We start from the raw sequence: 15,000 nt of genomic DNA on the forward strand, positions 1-15,000 counted from the left end.
GTGTGTTTTCATCAAGTTCGATTCTAAATAAAGACACTTACACAGGGTTTCATTTCCGCAATTTATGCTCGATTATATTTTGTTTCTATTTCCCACGAGTGTGACTTTCTCCTATCGTCGTGTAGACGCCTGGTGGCGCACTGGGAAACATTAACGTGTGCGTGTATGTATGTTACTTTGCATGGTTGCACGTATACATATGATCGCCGTGAGTGTTGCATGCATGTCTGTATGCATGTATGTATATGTGGGAGAGTATGTGTGCGCTAGTAAGTTGTGTGTGAGCGGGAGAAACAAATGCATGTCGGCGGCAGCACGCACTCGCGCCGCTCACAAATAAATACCGCCACTTCTAAAAAATGTTTTTGTGGATGCAGTGCCAATATGCAGATGGGGACAGGACCAGCGGGAGGGACGACACGGCACTGGCCTTTCCGGTTTTTCCTTTTTTTTCCAGCGGGAGGGAGGAGGGGGAAAGTGGAGAGTGGGCGGAGATGGAGGCAAGGGAAGGTGGCGGGCGAGCAGGACAGGACAGTACAGGGCGGCGCAGGGCGGGGTGGAGGGGTAAGGCCAGTGTAGGGGAGGGGGTTGCAACACAAGCAGGGTAAGGTAAGGGACACTGGTCACTGTGCAACACGCCTATAACTTTGCTTGTCCCTACCACGTGTCACTCACCTGGCGCGGGGGCGTGGCCAGTCGTGGGTCGCAGTGGTCATGCGGAACATCGCGGTGGAGAAGGCGGTGGTGGCGGTGGTGGAGGAGGATGTGAGGACGTGGTGGTGGTGGAGGGAGGTAACGGCAGGGCTTAGAGGTAGTGGAGGTACTGAGGTGGAGGCCTTGGTATGGAAGGGACGTGGTGGCAGAAGGTGTGAGGGCGTGGTGTCGGCTGGAGTGAGGGCGTGGTGAGGGGAGGACGTGGTCAGGTCGGAGGGTCGGGGAGGACTGACGGGCGGCCTCCTGGGCACGCCGCCGCCTGTCCGTCGGTGCCCACATTTTTTTTCCCCCCTGCACAAGGCGAGGCTTCTGGCCGTAACCCGCCTCCCGCCCGACATTCCCGCCTCTATGACAGCCTCGGCCGCAGCTGCCGCCCGCCACACCCCAGTTTTTGCATACAAGCATATGTTGAGCCTTTCAATACACTGCCATGACTAGGCTCAATTGATCGGGCAAAAAGCGGGTTTAATCAGCGCGGGCAGGGGAGGCGACGAGACAAAAAGCGTTTCAGACGGCCGCCGTAACGGGCCCTACACGGCACTTACCTCCAAACGCGGGCCCCTGGGCGTGGTGTGAAGGCCCTCCCTTCCTCCGTCAGTAGAGAGAAGCGCGAGGTGGCGCCCCCGTCCGCGCCTCCAGCCAGAGTGGCACCTTGATGCTCCCGCGCCGCCCCGACGCCGACTAATTACTGGTACAATGCGCTAATCTCCTTACTGCGTTAATTGCCTACATTCTCCTTATAATTAAGACGGCGGCGATTGGCGCGGCATCTGGTGGTTGCAGCCGGAACCAGCGGCGTTGCATCAATAATCCATTCAGCGTGGCGGTATCAAATCTCCGACTCGTCACCATGGCAACGGTTGCCGGGACGACCCACGCCGCCACACGCCGCCAGTGCCGCTGCGTCGCCACCGTCAGGAAGGCTGGCCCCGCCACACTGCCGCCCCGACCTGCACGCCGCCCGATGCTCTGCCGCAGGACGCTGGCCGGCCTGCCTCGGTGGGGAGCAGGAAGGGGGGGACGCCAGCTGCAACATTGCAAAGTAACGGCGGGAGGCTCCCACCCCCCACCGCCCGGGAGGCGTCAGCTGTCCGCCCTCCTCCCCTATACCCATTACCACGCTTGCCGCCCCTCCGATGTCCATGCCCACACCATGCCCCATACACCGCGGCCTTGTTCCTATGGCCCTGCACAACACCCGCTCCTAATGCTGCTGCTGCTGCTGCTGCTGCTGTTGCTGCTGCTGCTGCTGCTGCTGCTGCTGGTACTCTGCTCATTGGACCCCTTTATGATGCCCCGCCAGGCCGAGCGCTCCATGCATGTATACACTGTACACTATACACTATAGATTTTACTCTCTCTAATTATTCCCCCTTTAATTACACCTCCACAAATAACCCCTAACCAATTACGTCATTTAGTCCCCACTCCCACATCACCCCCTCCTCTTCTTCCTCTCTCCCACAAGGGCAAGTCCCTCCGACTCTCTCCTCCTACTTCCTCCCCCACCACACTCCCCGGCCACAGCTTCCTTACACGGCGGGGAGGAAACACACAGTATACACTTAGCAGACGCAACACAACCCTTCACTGTGGCAAGATTGAGCCACGCATTAGCCTGACTGGTGGTGGAGGCGGAGGTGGTGGTGGAGGTGGTGACTCAGGCTGGACAGGTTATGACGGATGCTTCCTCCATCAGTGTTAACGTTCATTCTTTCTTTCCTCTCTTTCTCTCTTTTTTTTTTCCTCTCCTCATCAAGGACGTGAGGTTATCAATGTCAACTTTTGGATTTCCTCCTCCTTCCATTATAAATGTTTATATAAATAAATAAATAAATATATATATATATATATATATATATATATATATATATATATATATATATATATATATATATATATATATATATATATATATATATATATATATATATATATATATATATATATATATATATATATATATATATATATATATATATATATATATATATATATATATATATATATATATATATATATATATATATATATATATATATATATATATATATATATATATATATATATATATATATATATATATATATATATATATATATATATATATATATATATATATATATATATATATATATATATGTATGTGTGTGTGTGTGTGTGTGTGTGTGTGTGTGTGTGTGTGTGTGTGTGTGTGTTTGTGTGTGTGTGTGTGTGTGTGTGTGTGTGTGTGTGTGTGTGTGTGTGTGTGTGTGTGTGTGTGTGTGTGTGTGTGTGTGTGTGTGTGTGTGTGTGTGTGTGTGTGTGTGTGTGTGTGTGTGTGTGTGTGTGTGTGTGTGTGTGTGTGTGTGTGTGTGTGTGTGTGTGTGTGTGTGTGTGTGTGTGTGTGTGTGTGTGTGTGTGTGTGTGTGTGTGTGTGTGCGCGTAGTCAAATAATGTTCAATTTTACACTTCTTCCATCAAACCACTACATTTTTTTTTTCTTCTTCTTTGGTGTTGTTTTAGCAGTTTCATCTAGTACGCTTTGACTCCCCCATACACTCCTTTGGTGCCGGTGACTCCATCCTCATCTTTGCTTTTTCTCTGCTTGACCTTCACCCTGCCTGCGTTTGCTTCACTTGAGAATTTTCTGAAACTGCGAGAGCTTGGTATATGTAGGGTGTGCAGGGCAGGCAGTCTGGGTGAGGATGGGTAAGGAAGGGAGGGTAAGGGATGGAGACAAGGGAGGGTGGCAGGCGGCGGCTGCTGCGTAGGTCTTTTGCTTACGGTCACGCCAGGTGGGGTCGTTAATGGCGTGGAGTTTGGCGTTAAAAGCTGCTATAGGGTTGGAAGAGCGGTAGGGAGGGATGGAGGGAGAGAGGGCGAGTGAGAGTGGTTGTCCTTCAAGGGGTCAGGCAGGGGAGGTTCGTCCACCTCGAGCCAAGGTCAGGAAGTGCTGGTCAGCGAGGTCACTGCAGGAGTGTCCTCGTGCAGCGACCCCTCGCGGCGGCCGGGGCTGAGCAACACACATGCTGCCAATGTTTATATTCGAGTGAAATATTAGGATGTGCGTGTCACAGTGCAATTAGCGCCGACATGCAAAGGAAGGGCTGAGGGTATGCTGGTGGCGGAGCTGGGGAGGCGTGTCCTGCTGGGTTCGGCAATGTGTCAATAACAGTGTTACACTTGAGAAAGGCAGGAGGCGATGATTTGAAACGGTCTCTTGAGTCATTGCCAAGTGGGGTGAATGCATGCCGCATGCACCGCGCGGCGACCATCGTACATCAGCCACCCGCCTCTGACGCTCAAGCGGAACACGATGAACCAAGTTTTATTTTTCCCACATACTCGTTGCGCACGAGCATTTTATAAGATGACAGTGCTTTGCGGGGATTCATTGCACGGGGAGCAGGTGAGGGGAGGCGGGGCAGGAGGGGAATAGCTGGGGCAGCCGCTAATTTTTGGAAGTATGGGTGTAGGGTAAATGCACTGCCAATAACACTCCCCGGCACTATCCATGCACAAGCATGATGGGACGGGATCCTTACCACACAGCGCTTGCCTTTTATTGAGCGGCGAGTGTTTTAGGGAAGCATGCCGGTGACAGGCCGTTTTGTAAACTAGGCTTGTCTGACGAGATAATGTACAGCAAATAATATTGTTGTGAGGAAGGAAGCAGGAAGCAGGTGAGCAGGGAGCGATGGTGGTGAGCGTGGCGAGGTGGCAACGTAAGGTGTAGCCTGAGGCGCCTTGTGCACGATGATTCTCCGTGGACGTAGAGGGCGGGCCGGCCTGCAGGTGTGCTGCACTCCCGCCACCAGGAAGAAAGGCGCGTCTGTTTTAGCGAAGTGTAGCGATGTGTCCACCGGAAGTGAAGTAAGGAGGACCGTACAATAAGGAAGGAAGCGGCGGGGGGAGGGGCGGAGGGCGGGGCCAGGCAGCGGCCACACCCACCACGCACTCTTATGGCGCCCGCATTCCCAGCATTATAAAATGAAACGATCCGCCAGCATAGGCCTAACACCCCGGGGCGTGCTGGATGGCCAGCTTTGAAGCACAGAAAATGGAAAAAAAAAAGCTGTGATTGCATGTGACTCTTAAATAAATATTTTAAACAGGCTGTGGATATAACACAGGCCAGAACACTTTTAAACATACATCCCGTTAAATATATAGAACTGGAAAAACGTTTAAAACAAAGAACAAAGAATGAGTCTTTTATACGAGATACTTTAATAAACATGCATATGCCTTCATTAAAAACGCATGTGGTGAAAGCATTTTCCTGAACCCGAGGCGAGGCAGAGCCGTGGGCCGGGACGAGCCTTGCACGCCTCGCCACACAACTTTAAGCCCGGAGGCCCATTCAGGCCGGAGACTTTAAGATGGTCTGACCAGAGCGAGGGCGTGTCTGTGTCTGCCGCCCCGCCGCCTCCCGCTGCCCGGGGGCGACTGCGGCTTCACTAAAGTGTCGCTTTCTCTGTCTCGAGAGAAAATAACCTAAAATAGTTATGCGGTAAAAGTTAAACATAAATACAGCTTGATTTTTATAATGTGCCTTTTGAGGCCCATTTATATTTTCTATTTTTCTTCTTCCTTTGTTAGGGCAAAGACGAGTACGGTTTGCAGCAGCGATCTTTGTCTGCGGCACGTGATTCATGCATAACGACCTGGCAATTCATGGTGGTGCATGCACAACATTCATCAATAGAGTTGCACAATGTTTACCTTCCTTTTTTTCTTACCATTTTTCTCCGGGAAGTCTTTTTACTACCCAGTCTCCCAGTCGCCTCTCGCTCGTGCTCTCTGCACCGGTTTGCTTTCTTTTATATTTTTCCTTTCCACTCCATACCACGCCAGTATCTTTCTCCGCGCCTCTCCCCTTCCCACAAGCATAGCCTCTCTGTCATACTCATCCAGCAGGGCCCCACGAGACCTTGTCAAGCATCTCCCAACTAACTCATTTCCATGGCTCTTAAACCACGACTTTTACTCTTTATCCCACCTTCATAATTTGTTTGGAAAAGCCTTTGCAGTTGGATATTAGCGTGCGACGTTATATATATATATATATATATATATATATATATATATATATATATATATATATATATATATATATATATATATATATATATATATATATTAAATCTCTCATTTCTCATTTGTCTCACATGTTCCCTCTTTTCTCACTCGTATCCATCTCCATTTAATAACATTCTAGTCACTCCAACCTCTCCACGTCCCCACTCGTCCATTCCTCGCATTTCCGCCAATAAGATGTTTGTACTCTTTAGTTCCTTCTAATTGGCGCCCTCATAACCTAATAGTACCTGTTTATTCTCCATTACCGCCCCGCATATATCTCAACCTTGCCCAGCCTCTACTTTATTACCCTTCTATTACAGCAAGTGTCAAACATTTCAGGTGTCCCATGCAATTTTGCCGCATTTATCCCAAACAAGGCTGTATCGTCTGCAAACACCTGTCAGCGAAGCCCCAATTTTGCTTCCCTGCAATTCATATTCACACATTAATGCGTCTTGCAAGGTTCTCTTACTGTGTGTGTGTGTGTGTGTGTGTGTGTGTGTGTGTGTGTGTGTGTGTGTGTGTGTGTGTGTGTACGTGTCGTTAGGGGTGTTTTTTTTTCATAAATAAGGTACACAACGATGTATTTTTTAACACTTATGATTTGAACACACACACACACACACACACACACACACACACACACACACACACACACACACACACACACACAGACATGTACGGTTTTCTATCATACAGTATACATGCAATTATCCTTTCAATTATTTTCCTCTTTGTCTATGTTATTTTCCTCTTTCAGTTTTGTTCCTTAACCATTATCCCTTCATGTACAGCATTTGCACCCTTCCTTCTTTGGCAAATATTCCTCTCATATCTACCTCTTTTTTTGTTTTTTAACCCTTGCAATACTAGGACTTTTTTTTACCGTGAGTTTTGGGTATGTTTTGACGAATTTATTTACATTATAAACTGTCCATGGTGATCAGAAGATTAGTGGCCAGAGTCTTCACTATTTAAATGCCCACATAAGTTTTTGAAGTTGTATAAAATCACCAAATAATAAGCAGAATGAATATGGAAACGCGTCTTGTTACTGAAGGGGTTTAGGGTAGCAAAATTTTGGTTAAGTGTAGAATAAAGACTAAAAGAAGAAGAATACACTATAAAAAATTTCAGTCAACGTAAACTCCTGAGCGTCTTCCTTCTATCATTACATCATTTGCCTTCGTTATTGGTTTATAACATGATCTCCTTATTAACGTCCCAATATTCCACGATATCAAGAGTTTGCTGAGACACCCATCTGGAGAGAGAGAGAGAGAGAGAGAGAGAGAGAGAGAGAGAGAGAGAGAGAGAGAGAGAGAGTAGGTTAGTGGGTGGTTGAATATTAATCTTCGCTTTTTCCTCGCTTTTTTCTTCCGTTCAAGTGTGCATTATTTAGGAGGCCTGGATTGCACCGCTCTGCTTATGCTCAGTGATAGCGTTGTTTTCCTGCTTATTGGGCTGTTGTTGTTGTTGTTGTTGTTGTTGTTGTAATCATTATATTTAGTAGTAGCAGTAGTAATGCTGTGGGTGGTGATGTAAGCAATGTTGTTACTAATGATAATGGTGAATAAACCTTTAATTTGATTTTCTTGTATATTCTTATTTATTTGCATCTATATATATTCATTTAGTTTACATATTTGAGAAAAAAATGTGTAACGTCAACCAGTGTGCCCATCTGAGCTGCAGACAAGGCCGCTAGCGACGCTCTACCTGGTATTGAGAGACTGGTGAGTGTTATGTAACCTGGCTGTGCCCTGCCTCCATACATGAATGCTGGAAAAAGTACCTGTTGGCTACTCACTGCTAACCATTAATTGAATTAATGTTGACACTGCTGCTGCTACTACTGTTGTTATACTACTACTACTACTACTACTACTACTACTACTACTACTACTACTAATAATAATAATAATAATAATAATAATAATACTACTACTACTACTACTACTACTACTACTACTACTACTACTACTACTACTACTACTACTACTACTACTACTACTACTACTACTACTACTACTACTACTACTACTACCATAACTATTACTACTACCATTACTAGTATACTTCTACCACTCTCACCATTATTACTCTTATTATCATTACTACTACTACTGCTACTACTTCTACTACTACTACTACTACTACTACTACTACTACTACTACTACTACTACTACTACTACTACTACTACTATAAAGCATTCTTTACGATACTAAACAGTCTTTTACCTGCAATTTGGAACGGTGCATCAGTCAAACCTTCACTCTGTTTAAGTCTCGCATTCTTGAGTCCATTTGCTTAAAGAAAAAGATAGAAAAGAGAAGATAAAAAGTAGGAAGAAAAAAAAAAAACCGTCACACAGTCACTCTACTACCTACAAACCCTCGGGCGACGGGACTTCATTCCTTAACCGCCGCGCGACAAGACGACACACCTACCTGTCTGGCCACTTCTCACCGACGCCACTCACTTCACCTGTGTTGTGATCCTTGCTCATCTCGCCTTATATCGCGGAGGGTGACGGACTAAGAAAGTGCAGTTCATTTGTCTTTGTGCTCCGCCTGCTGGGTTGTTCTGGTGCTTCGTGTTCCGCCCACAGTACTTTTTTGAATGGTGGTTGTATCTGCAGGGGTTCCGAAGGGCCATGTTTTAGGTCCTCGTCTTGAGTCGTTTGTTGTGGATGTTTTTAGTGTTTCTTTGTAACTTACATAATAGAGAAGGTAAATGATAACTGAATATAAAAAAAAAAAGTTTCTTATTTTCGCGTTGCCCCGAAAGTGGATGAAATGTTTTGATAGTATTGGGTGAATTAGTTTCAAAGATGTCACCATTTTCTTCTCTTACAAAAGTATATTTTTGTTTAGTGGAAATATGAAAGGATTTTTTTTTTACTTTTTTTTTTACCTGTTACTTGTGATGATGTATGCTAACTATTATGTTCTCCCCTAATCCTTGTTTATTGTTAGTACTGCTCTGGTCCTTGGTGGTCTCTTCAATTCAAGACGTAGGTATAGTAAATAGATGTACACTTTGATAAACAGACCACTGAATAACCCAGATATTATAGGATATAATATTAATTAAATATAATTAAACTGTTATGAAAGCAAAGTCTGTGAAAAAAATACGCTGGAATTCCATTAATGCATCAAGAGAGATATTGAATAAAACTGACAATAAAGAAAATTTTCATATCACTTGCCTGGCCATTCCATCACACCTTTACAGTCACAGGCCTCCAGTTTTAACCTTTAATTAATAGTGTCACATCCGCAGACTTCAACACATCCTGCCCATCCTGCTTAGGGAATCCTCTACTATAGCCATCTGCATCATCAACACACACCCCTGACTCCTACGACTCCTCTTCTCTCGTACCCTGCCTTAATTTAGATATAAGAACATAGGAACCTAAAAAATAAAGGCAACCGTAAAGGAAACATGAAAGCTACACGTGGCGGTTACTGCACGAAAAACAAACCCTCCTATCTCCACCTATGATCGTCACACGGCTAGCCCCCATTTAGAGTGTGGCAATGAGCGGTGACTAATGCCTCGTCTTAATACAAGTTAGCCATTACCTACTCTCCCGGTCCATTAGCTTTGTGCACTCATCTGAGCCTCTTAAAAATACTGATTGTTTGCACGTATGTGTGTGTGTGTGTGTGTGTGTGTGTGTGTGTGTGTGTGTGTGTGTGTGTGTGTGTGTGTGTGTGTGCCATTACTGACTTTTACGACACACGCAATTTTATGACATTCGTTATTTTTTTACATTATGATAATTGATATTGATGTGAGGAAGTCTCACTATTATCATTGTTATTGTTATTATTATTATTATTATTATTATTATTATTATTATTATTATTATTATTATTATTATTATTATTATTATTATTATTATTATTATTATTATTATTATTATTATTATTATTATTTTACTGCTGCTACTACTACTACTACTACTACTACTACTACTACTACTACTACTACTACTACTACTACTACTACTACTACTACTACTACTACTACTACTACTACTACTACTACTACTACTACTACTACTACTACTACTACTACTACTACTACTACTACTACTACTACTACTACTACTACTACTACTACTACTACTAGTACTACTACTAATACTACTACTAACACTACTACTAAAACTACTACAATTCCACTCATGATCATTATCATCGTTATTATTAATTCTTGTATTTTGATTGATGTTTTCTTGTTTTCATTACCATTGTTCTTCCTATTAAGATTAACAGCTGACCTTCTTCAGTGAGTGGCCTTCCTTTAATTACAATGGCAGGTTTCTGAATGTCATTAGTAGTTGTTGTTTTTTTGCCAGCAATTTGGAGTTTGATGAGACGAGGAACCATGCACTGTTGTACGCGAATATGCACTGTTGAGAGAGAGAGAGAGAGAGAGAGAGAGAGAGAGAGAGAGAGAGAAATACCATGTTGCCGGGTCCTGCAGCTACATGCTTGACGGGCCTCGCCAATATTATCGTGCGGTCCTCTCGTCTCCCTCGCCCCTTGGGTATGACGATTAACATGTTTGTGGTTACACTGCACCGCCCAGTCCTCCTCCTCCTCCTCCTCCTCCTCCTCCTCCTCCTCCTCCTCCAGCATGCGTCCATCTCTTCTCTGTTGCTCACTCACCTCTTATGTCCTGGGCCTCCTCTCCTCCTCTCCCTTCTGCTTCTCTTTTCCTCTTTATTTTCTTTTTCGTTCTTATACCTTTACCAGCACTTCTACTACAACTGATAGTACTACTTCTACTTCCACTACTACTACTACTGCTACTGCTACTACTACTACTACTACTACTGTTGCTGCTGCTACTTATATTATTATTATTATTATTATTATTATTATTATTATTATTATTATTATTATTATTACTACTACTACTACTACTACTACTACTATTACTACTACTAAACGCCTTGTAGGTACTAGTATGCACAAGAATAAGACCAATGTATGTTTTGAAGCTTTGAAAAAAAAAATATATATAAAAAAGACAACAACACATTCATTACATTATCTAGCATTCACTCTACTACATATCCTAGTGTTTGATTCTGGGAAGTCTTACACCAAACAATTTTACATGTATTTCACTAGGGAGGGCGGGGGAGGGGTGTTGGCGGACATCTTTCATGGCAATACACAATTATTCATCGTCATATATGTGTGTTGATACATACAGCGGCAGTTCACTTCTGGATTTGAGTCGTTGTTTTACTCACGCTGATATTTCCTGTGACACTTGTAATGGTTAATCAAGCGACGCCTCCTCAATGGCTGTAGCGCGTCACCTTTTCATTTATTTTATTTGCTTTGGTATATTTTGTCATTTGCGTAATTGTTGGTGTATTCATTTATTCCGCCAGTCAGAAGTGTTTATTAGTCATTTCCTTACCTGTAGTTAATTAGTTAGCTAGGTGGTTAGTTGGTTATTTACTTGAATTGTTAGTGAGATATGCATTTACTTATTTGTGAAGATAATTAATTAGTTACTCAGTTATTTACACATTTATTTATTTATCCCGAGTATTATTTTTTCCCTTTCCATAAACTCTTCACAGGAATAAATTAAACCATAAAGTAAGAAAAAGTAATTAAATAAATGGATAAACAGTGTGATAATCAAAGCTTTAGGTCCGTTACTTTGTCCATAGGCAGGCAATAAGGAATATAGGCAACACTCCAGTGACTCTGCAAACACCACTCTTAGGTAACACTTTCCTCTGGTGAGTTCCCTTCTAATTGAGTTACGGCAGATTCCAGGTAGCACATCTCAGGTAACCGTGAACTAAGAACCCATAGCAACAGTCCTCCTCCTCCTCCTCCTCCTCCTCCTCCTTCTCCTCCTCCTCCTCCTCCTCCTCCTCCTCCTCCTCCTCCTCCTCCTCCTCCTCTTCCTCCTCCTCTTCCTCCTCTTCCTCCTTCTCCTTCTCCTTCTTCTTCTCCTTCTCCTTCTCTTTCTTCTCCTCTCCTCCTCCTCCTCCTCCTCCTCCTCCTTCTTCTTCCAATCATTAAGAAAAAGAGGAGGAACATATATTTAGCACTGAAAGATTCTATACATCTTTTGCTTTATATATATATATATATATATATATATATATATATATATATATATATATATATATATATATATATATATATATATATATATATATATATATATATATATATATATATATATATATATATATATATATATATATATATATATATATATATATATATATTATTGTTGTTGTTGTTGTTGTTGTTGTTGTTGTTATTATTAGCATTATTGTTATTGTTTTTCTTATCATTATTATTACTTTTATTATTTCAATATTATTATTATTATTATTATTATTATTATTATTATTATTATTATTATTATTATTATTATTATTATTATTATTATTATTATTATTATTATTATTATTATTATTATTATTATTCTTATCATTATTATCATTTTTGCTATCATTATTATTATTATTATTATTATTATTATTATTATTATTATTATTATTATTATTATTATCATATTATTATTAATATTATTTTTTATTATTATTATTATTATTATTATTATTATTATTATTATTATTATTATTATTATTATTATTATTATTAGTAGTAGTAGTAGTAGTAGTAGTAGTAGTAGTAGTAGTAGTAGTAGTAGTAGTAGTAGTAGTAGTAGTAGTAGTAGTAGTAAGAGAGAGAGAGAGAGAGAGAGAGAGAGAGAGAGAGAGAGAGAGAGAGAGAGAAATCACAGTCGGAGTTTTTGTCCTTCAGTCCAAGGTTCCTCCCATCGTTATATTGCCATTACTCCCTATTTCTCCCACACTTAGATCAAATGCTGGTCCTCCTGCCTCCCTCACTCAAGGTGGCCGCTGCTGCTGTTGCTCTCCTAAGCCACCCTACATGATACTCCTCTTGGCTTCTTCTTACCTAACTAACACATCTATCAGTAGTTATAGCTTCGCACATCAGTAAGTCCGCTAAAACTCGAATATTTTGTTCTGCAGTTGTGCTGCTGTTTCCTTTTTTTTTTTTTTTTTCCTTTTTTTTTATTATTAAGTATTTGTCTTTAATTGGTTTCTCCTGAAATTTGTTTCGTTATTTGATTTTCTTATTGCATCGGAGAGCTTAACCAAACGCAAGATAGATAGTTAAATGAAGAAATATATGAATTAATAAAATATATTCTGATGGTGTTTTCAAAAATCATATTGGAATAAGCGAACAGAGAAGAAAAATAGTTTATTTTTAGATGTCTTAACACTCCATTTTTAAGATAACTCAATTGATTGACAGGAGGAAAAAGGAGAACGGGAAGAGAATTAGCGAGTAAAAAAATGAGAAAAGAAGTGAACATGGATAGGAGAAATGAAAGTAAGTAGAAAATCTTGTGCTGTGGTGGCGTGGGAAGGGAGAGAGAGAGAGAGGTATGCAGATTCCGATAAGTGGAGAATATTGTGAGAATGATAGAGGCAGATGATGATGATGATGATATATCCTTCACACTTGTTACTCTGGCAGTTGCAGATTCCCTTCACTCTCAGCCACATCCTCAGTCCTCAAACCTTCCTGTAAATGCATATCTGTCTCCTACTACATAATCCATTTGCCATTCACACCAACTTGTCTCAGCACAGTGCATTGTTTCCTCTGCGGCACACACACACACACACACACACACACACACACACACACACACACACACACACACACACACACACACACACACACACACACTAGTATTCCCAAAGTATATATATATAATGTGTAAGACTTATCCCGCTCTACCTCCTCCACACACACACACACACACACACACACACACACACACACACACACACACACACACACACACACACACACATTGTACGCATGCTAGTATGAAAGTAGGGAAAACACACACACACACACACACACACACACACACACACACACACACACACACACACACACACACACACACACACACACACACACACACACACACTTGTCTTCAATGCTCTTCCCACACAACTCCATACACACTTACTAATCTCGTTTCCCACACATCCACACGCTACCTGCATTTCCCTGCCTTACATACAAGCACCTAGTCACACACCTGCCTGTATGATAGCCACCACTCTTCCTCACCCACCTGCCTAGTCACTACTATCACGCATTTCCCACACACCTTTAAAGTCCCACATTACTAACTCTGTTTCTATAGAAAAGAATGATCGCCCCTATAATTCACTTTCTTTGTTATATATATGCTAAAAAGAAAATGAGGAGGATATTGTTTTCTTCCTATTTCTTCCACATTGCTTCAGTTTTAGTTTTCTTCCCTATCTCTGTGTTTGTTCTGCTTTGGTGTTCAGTAAATCATTGCATATGAGACTTTGGTTTATGCAAGTGAAGAGATATCGAACTGATTGGCACAGGCGCAGAACAACTAATTGTGCCTGTTAGTTTGTAGACATTCAAGTGACAGATTTTTGGTGCTCAAAGTTCAGTCTTAAGAACAAAAATCAAATATAACATCTGACTGCATTGTGTGTATTGTCAGGTTATCCATCAGATTTCTCACACATTCATACACATAGTAATTACCTGCCTGACAACTGATGTGGGTACCTAGGTGTTGCTGTGAGGAAGACCAGTTTTCCAGTCAAATGGTGATACGGCCAACATGTAGCCGTGGTGTCCTTGAAGTGATAGTACCTGCAGAGCACCGTGAGTCATGCACCTGCATCTCACTGCATTACCCGTAGCCTCGAGTAGAAAATGAAGGATATAGTAGTTTTTGAAGATTTTTTTTTATACACTAGCTTGACCATGGCTTGTAATTTTTCTTATTGTTATTGGATATATCTAGATTAGTTATGATTAAGAAATAATGTAGGAAAGAATGAAATTTTTGTTTGGCTTACAATGCATTATGTTCTCATATCAAGGACAAGAAAATAGTCCAAAAATAGACTTGTACCGAATGTCAAAGTTGATCCATTCAGATTCAAACAAGCATTCATAAATATGCAGTTACTCAGGCACTCGGCATGCATGAAGGAAGTGCGGCGTGTGTCTTATAAGCCTTATTCCGATGCAAGTAATTAACCTTACAACCTGTCCAAATCAGCTAGAAGGCAACCGACAATAAAAGAAAATGTTCCGCGATTTGG

General features: G+C 41.8%; 1 protein-coding gene and 1 long non-coding RNA gene across 3 annotated transcripts in view; one reads left to right on the forward strand and one right to left on the reverse strand.

Moving 5' to 3' along the window:
- LOC123516582 overlaps window positions 1-1,782 on the reverse strand; it is an 86,781-nt gene extending 84,999 nt beyond the window's left edge. Inside the window, exon 1 of one of the 2 annotated variants that reach the window (XR_006678238.1) lies at window positions 1,260-1,782. Coding sequence is in view for 1 of the 2 variants with exons in the window: in XM_045276103.1 (XP_045132038.1) it covers window positions 676-1,052 (377 nt within the window). In the remaining variant the exon portion in view is untranslated. Of the gene's footprint in view, window positions 1-675; window positions 1,220-1,259 lie in introns of those variants that run through there. The other variant, XM_045276103.1, reaches the window with a different exon arrangement.
- Window positions 1-15,000, forward strand: part of LOC123516584 — a 204,889-nt gene that overhangs the window by 177,601 nt on the left and 12,288 nt on the right. The gene's annotated exons all lie outside the window — the stretch shown is intronic.

Source organism: Portunus trituberculatus, chromosome 41, assembly GCF_017591435.1.
Source record: "Portunus trituberculatus isolate SZX2019 chromosome 41, ASM1759143v1, whole genome shotgun sequence".
Lineage (NCBI taxonomy): Eukaryota > Metazoa > Arthropoda > Malacostraca > Decapoda > Portunidae > Portunus > Portunus trituberculatus.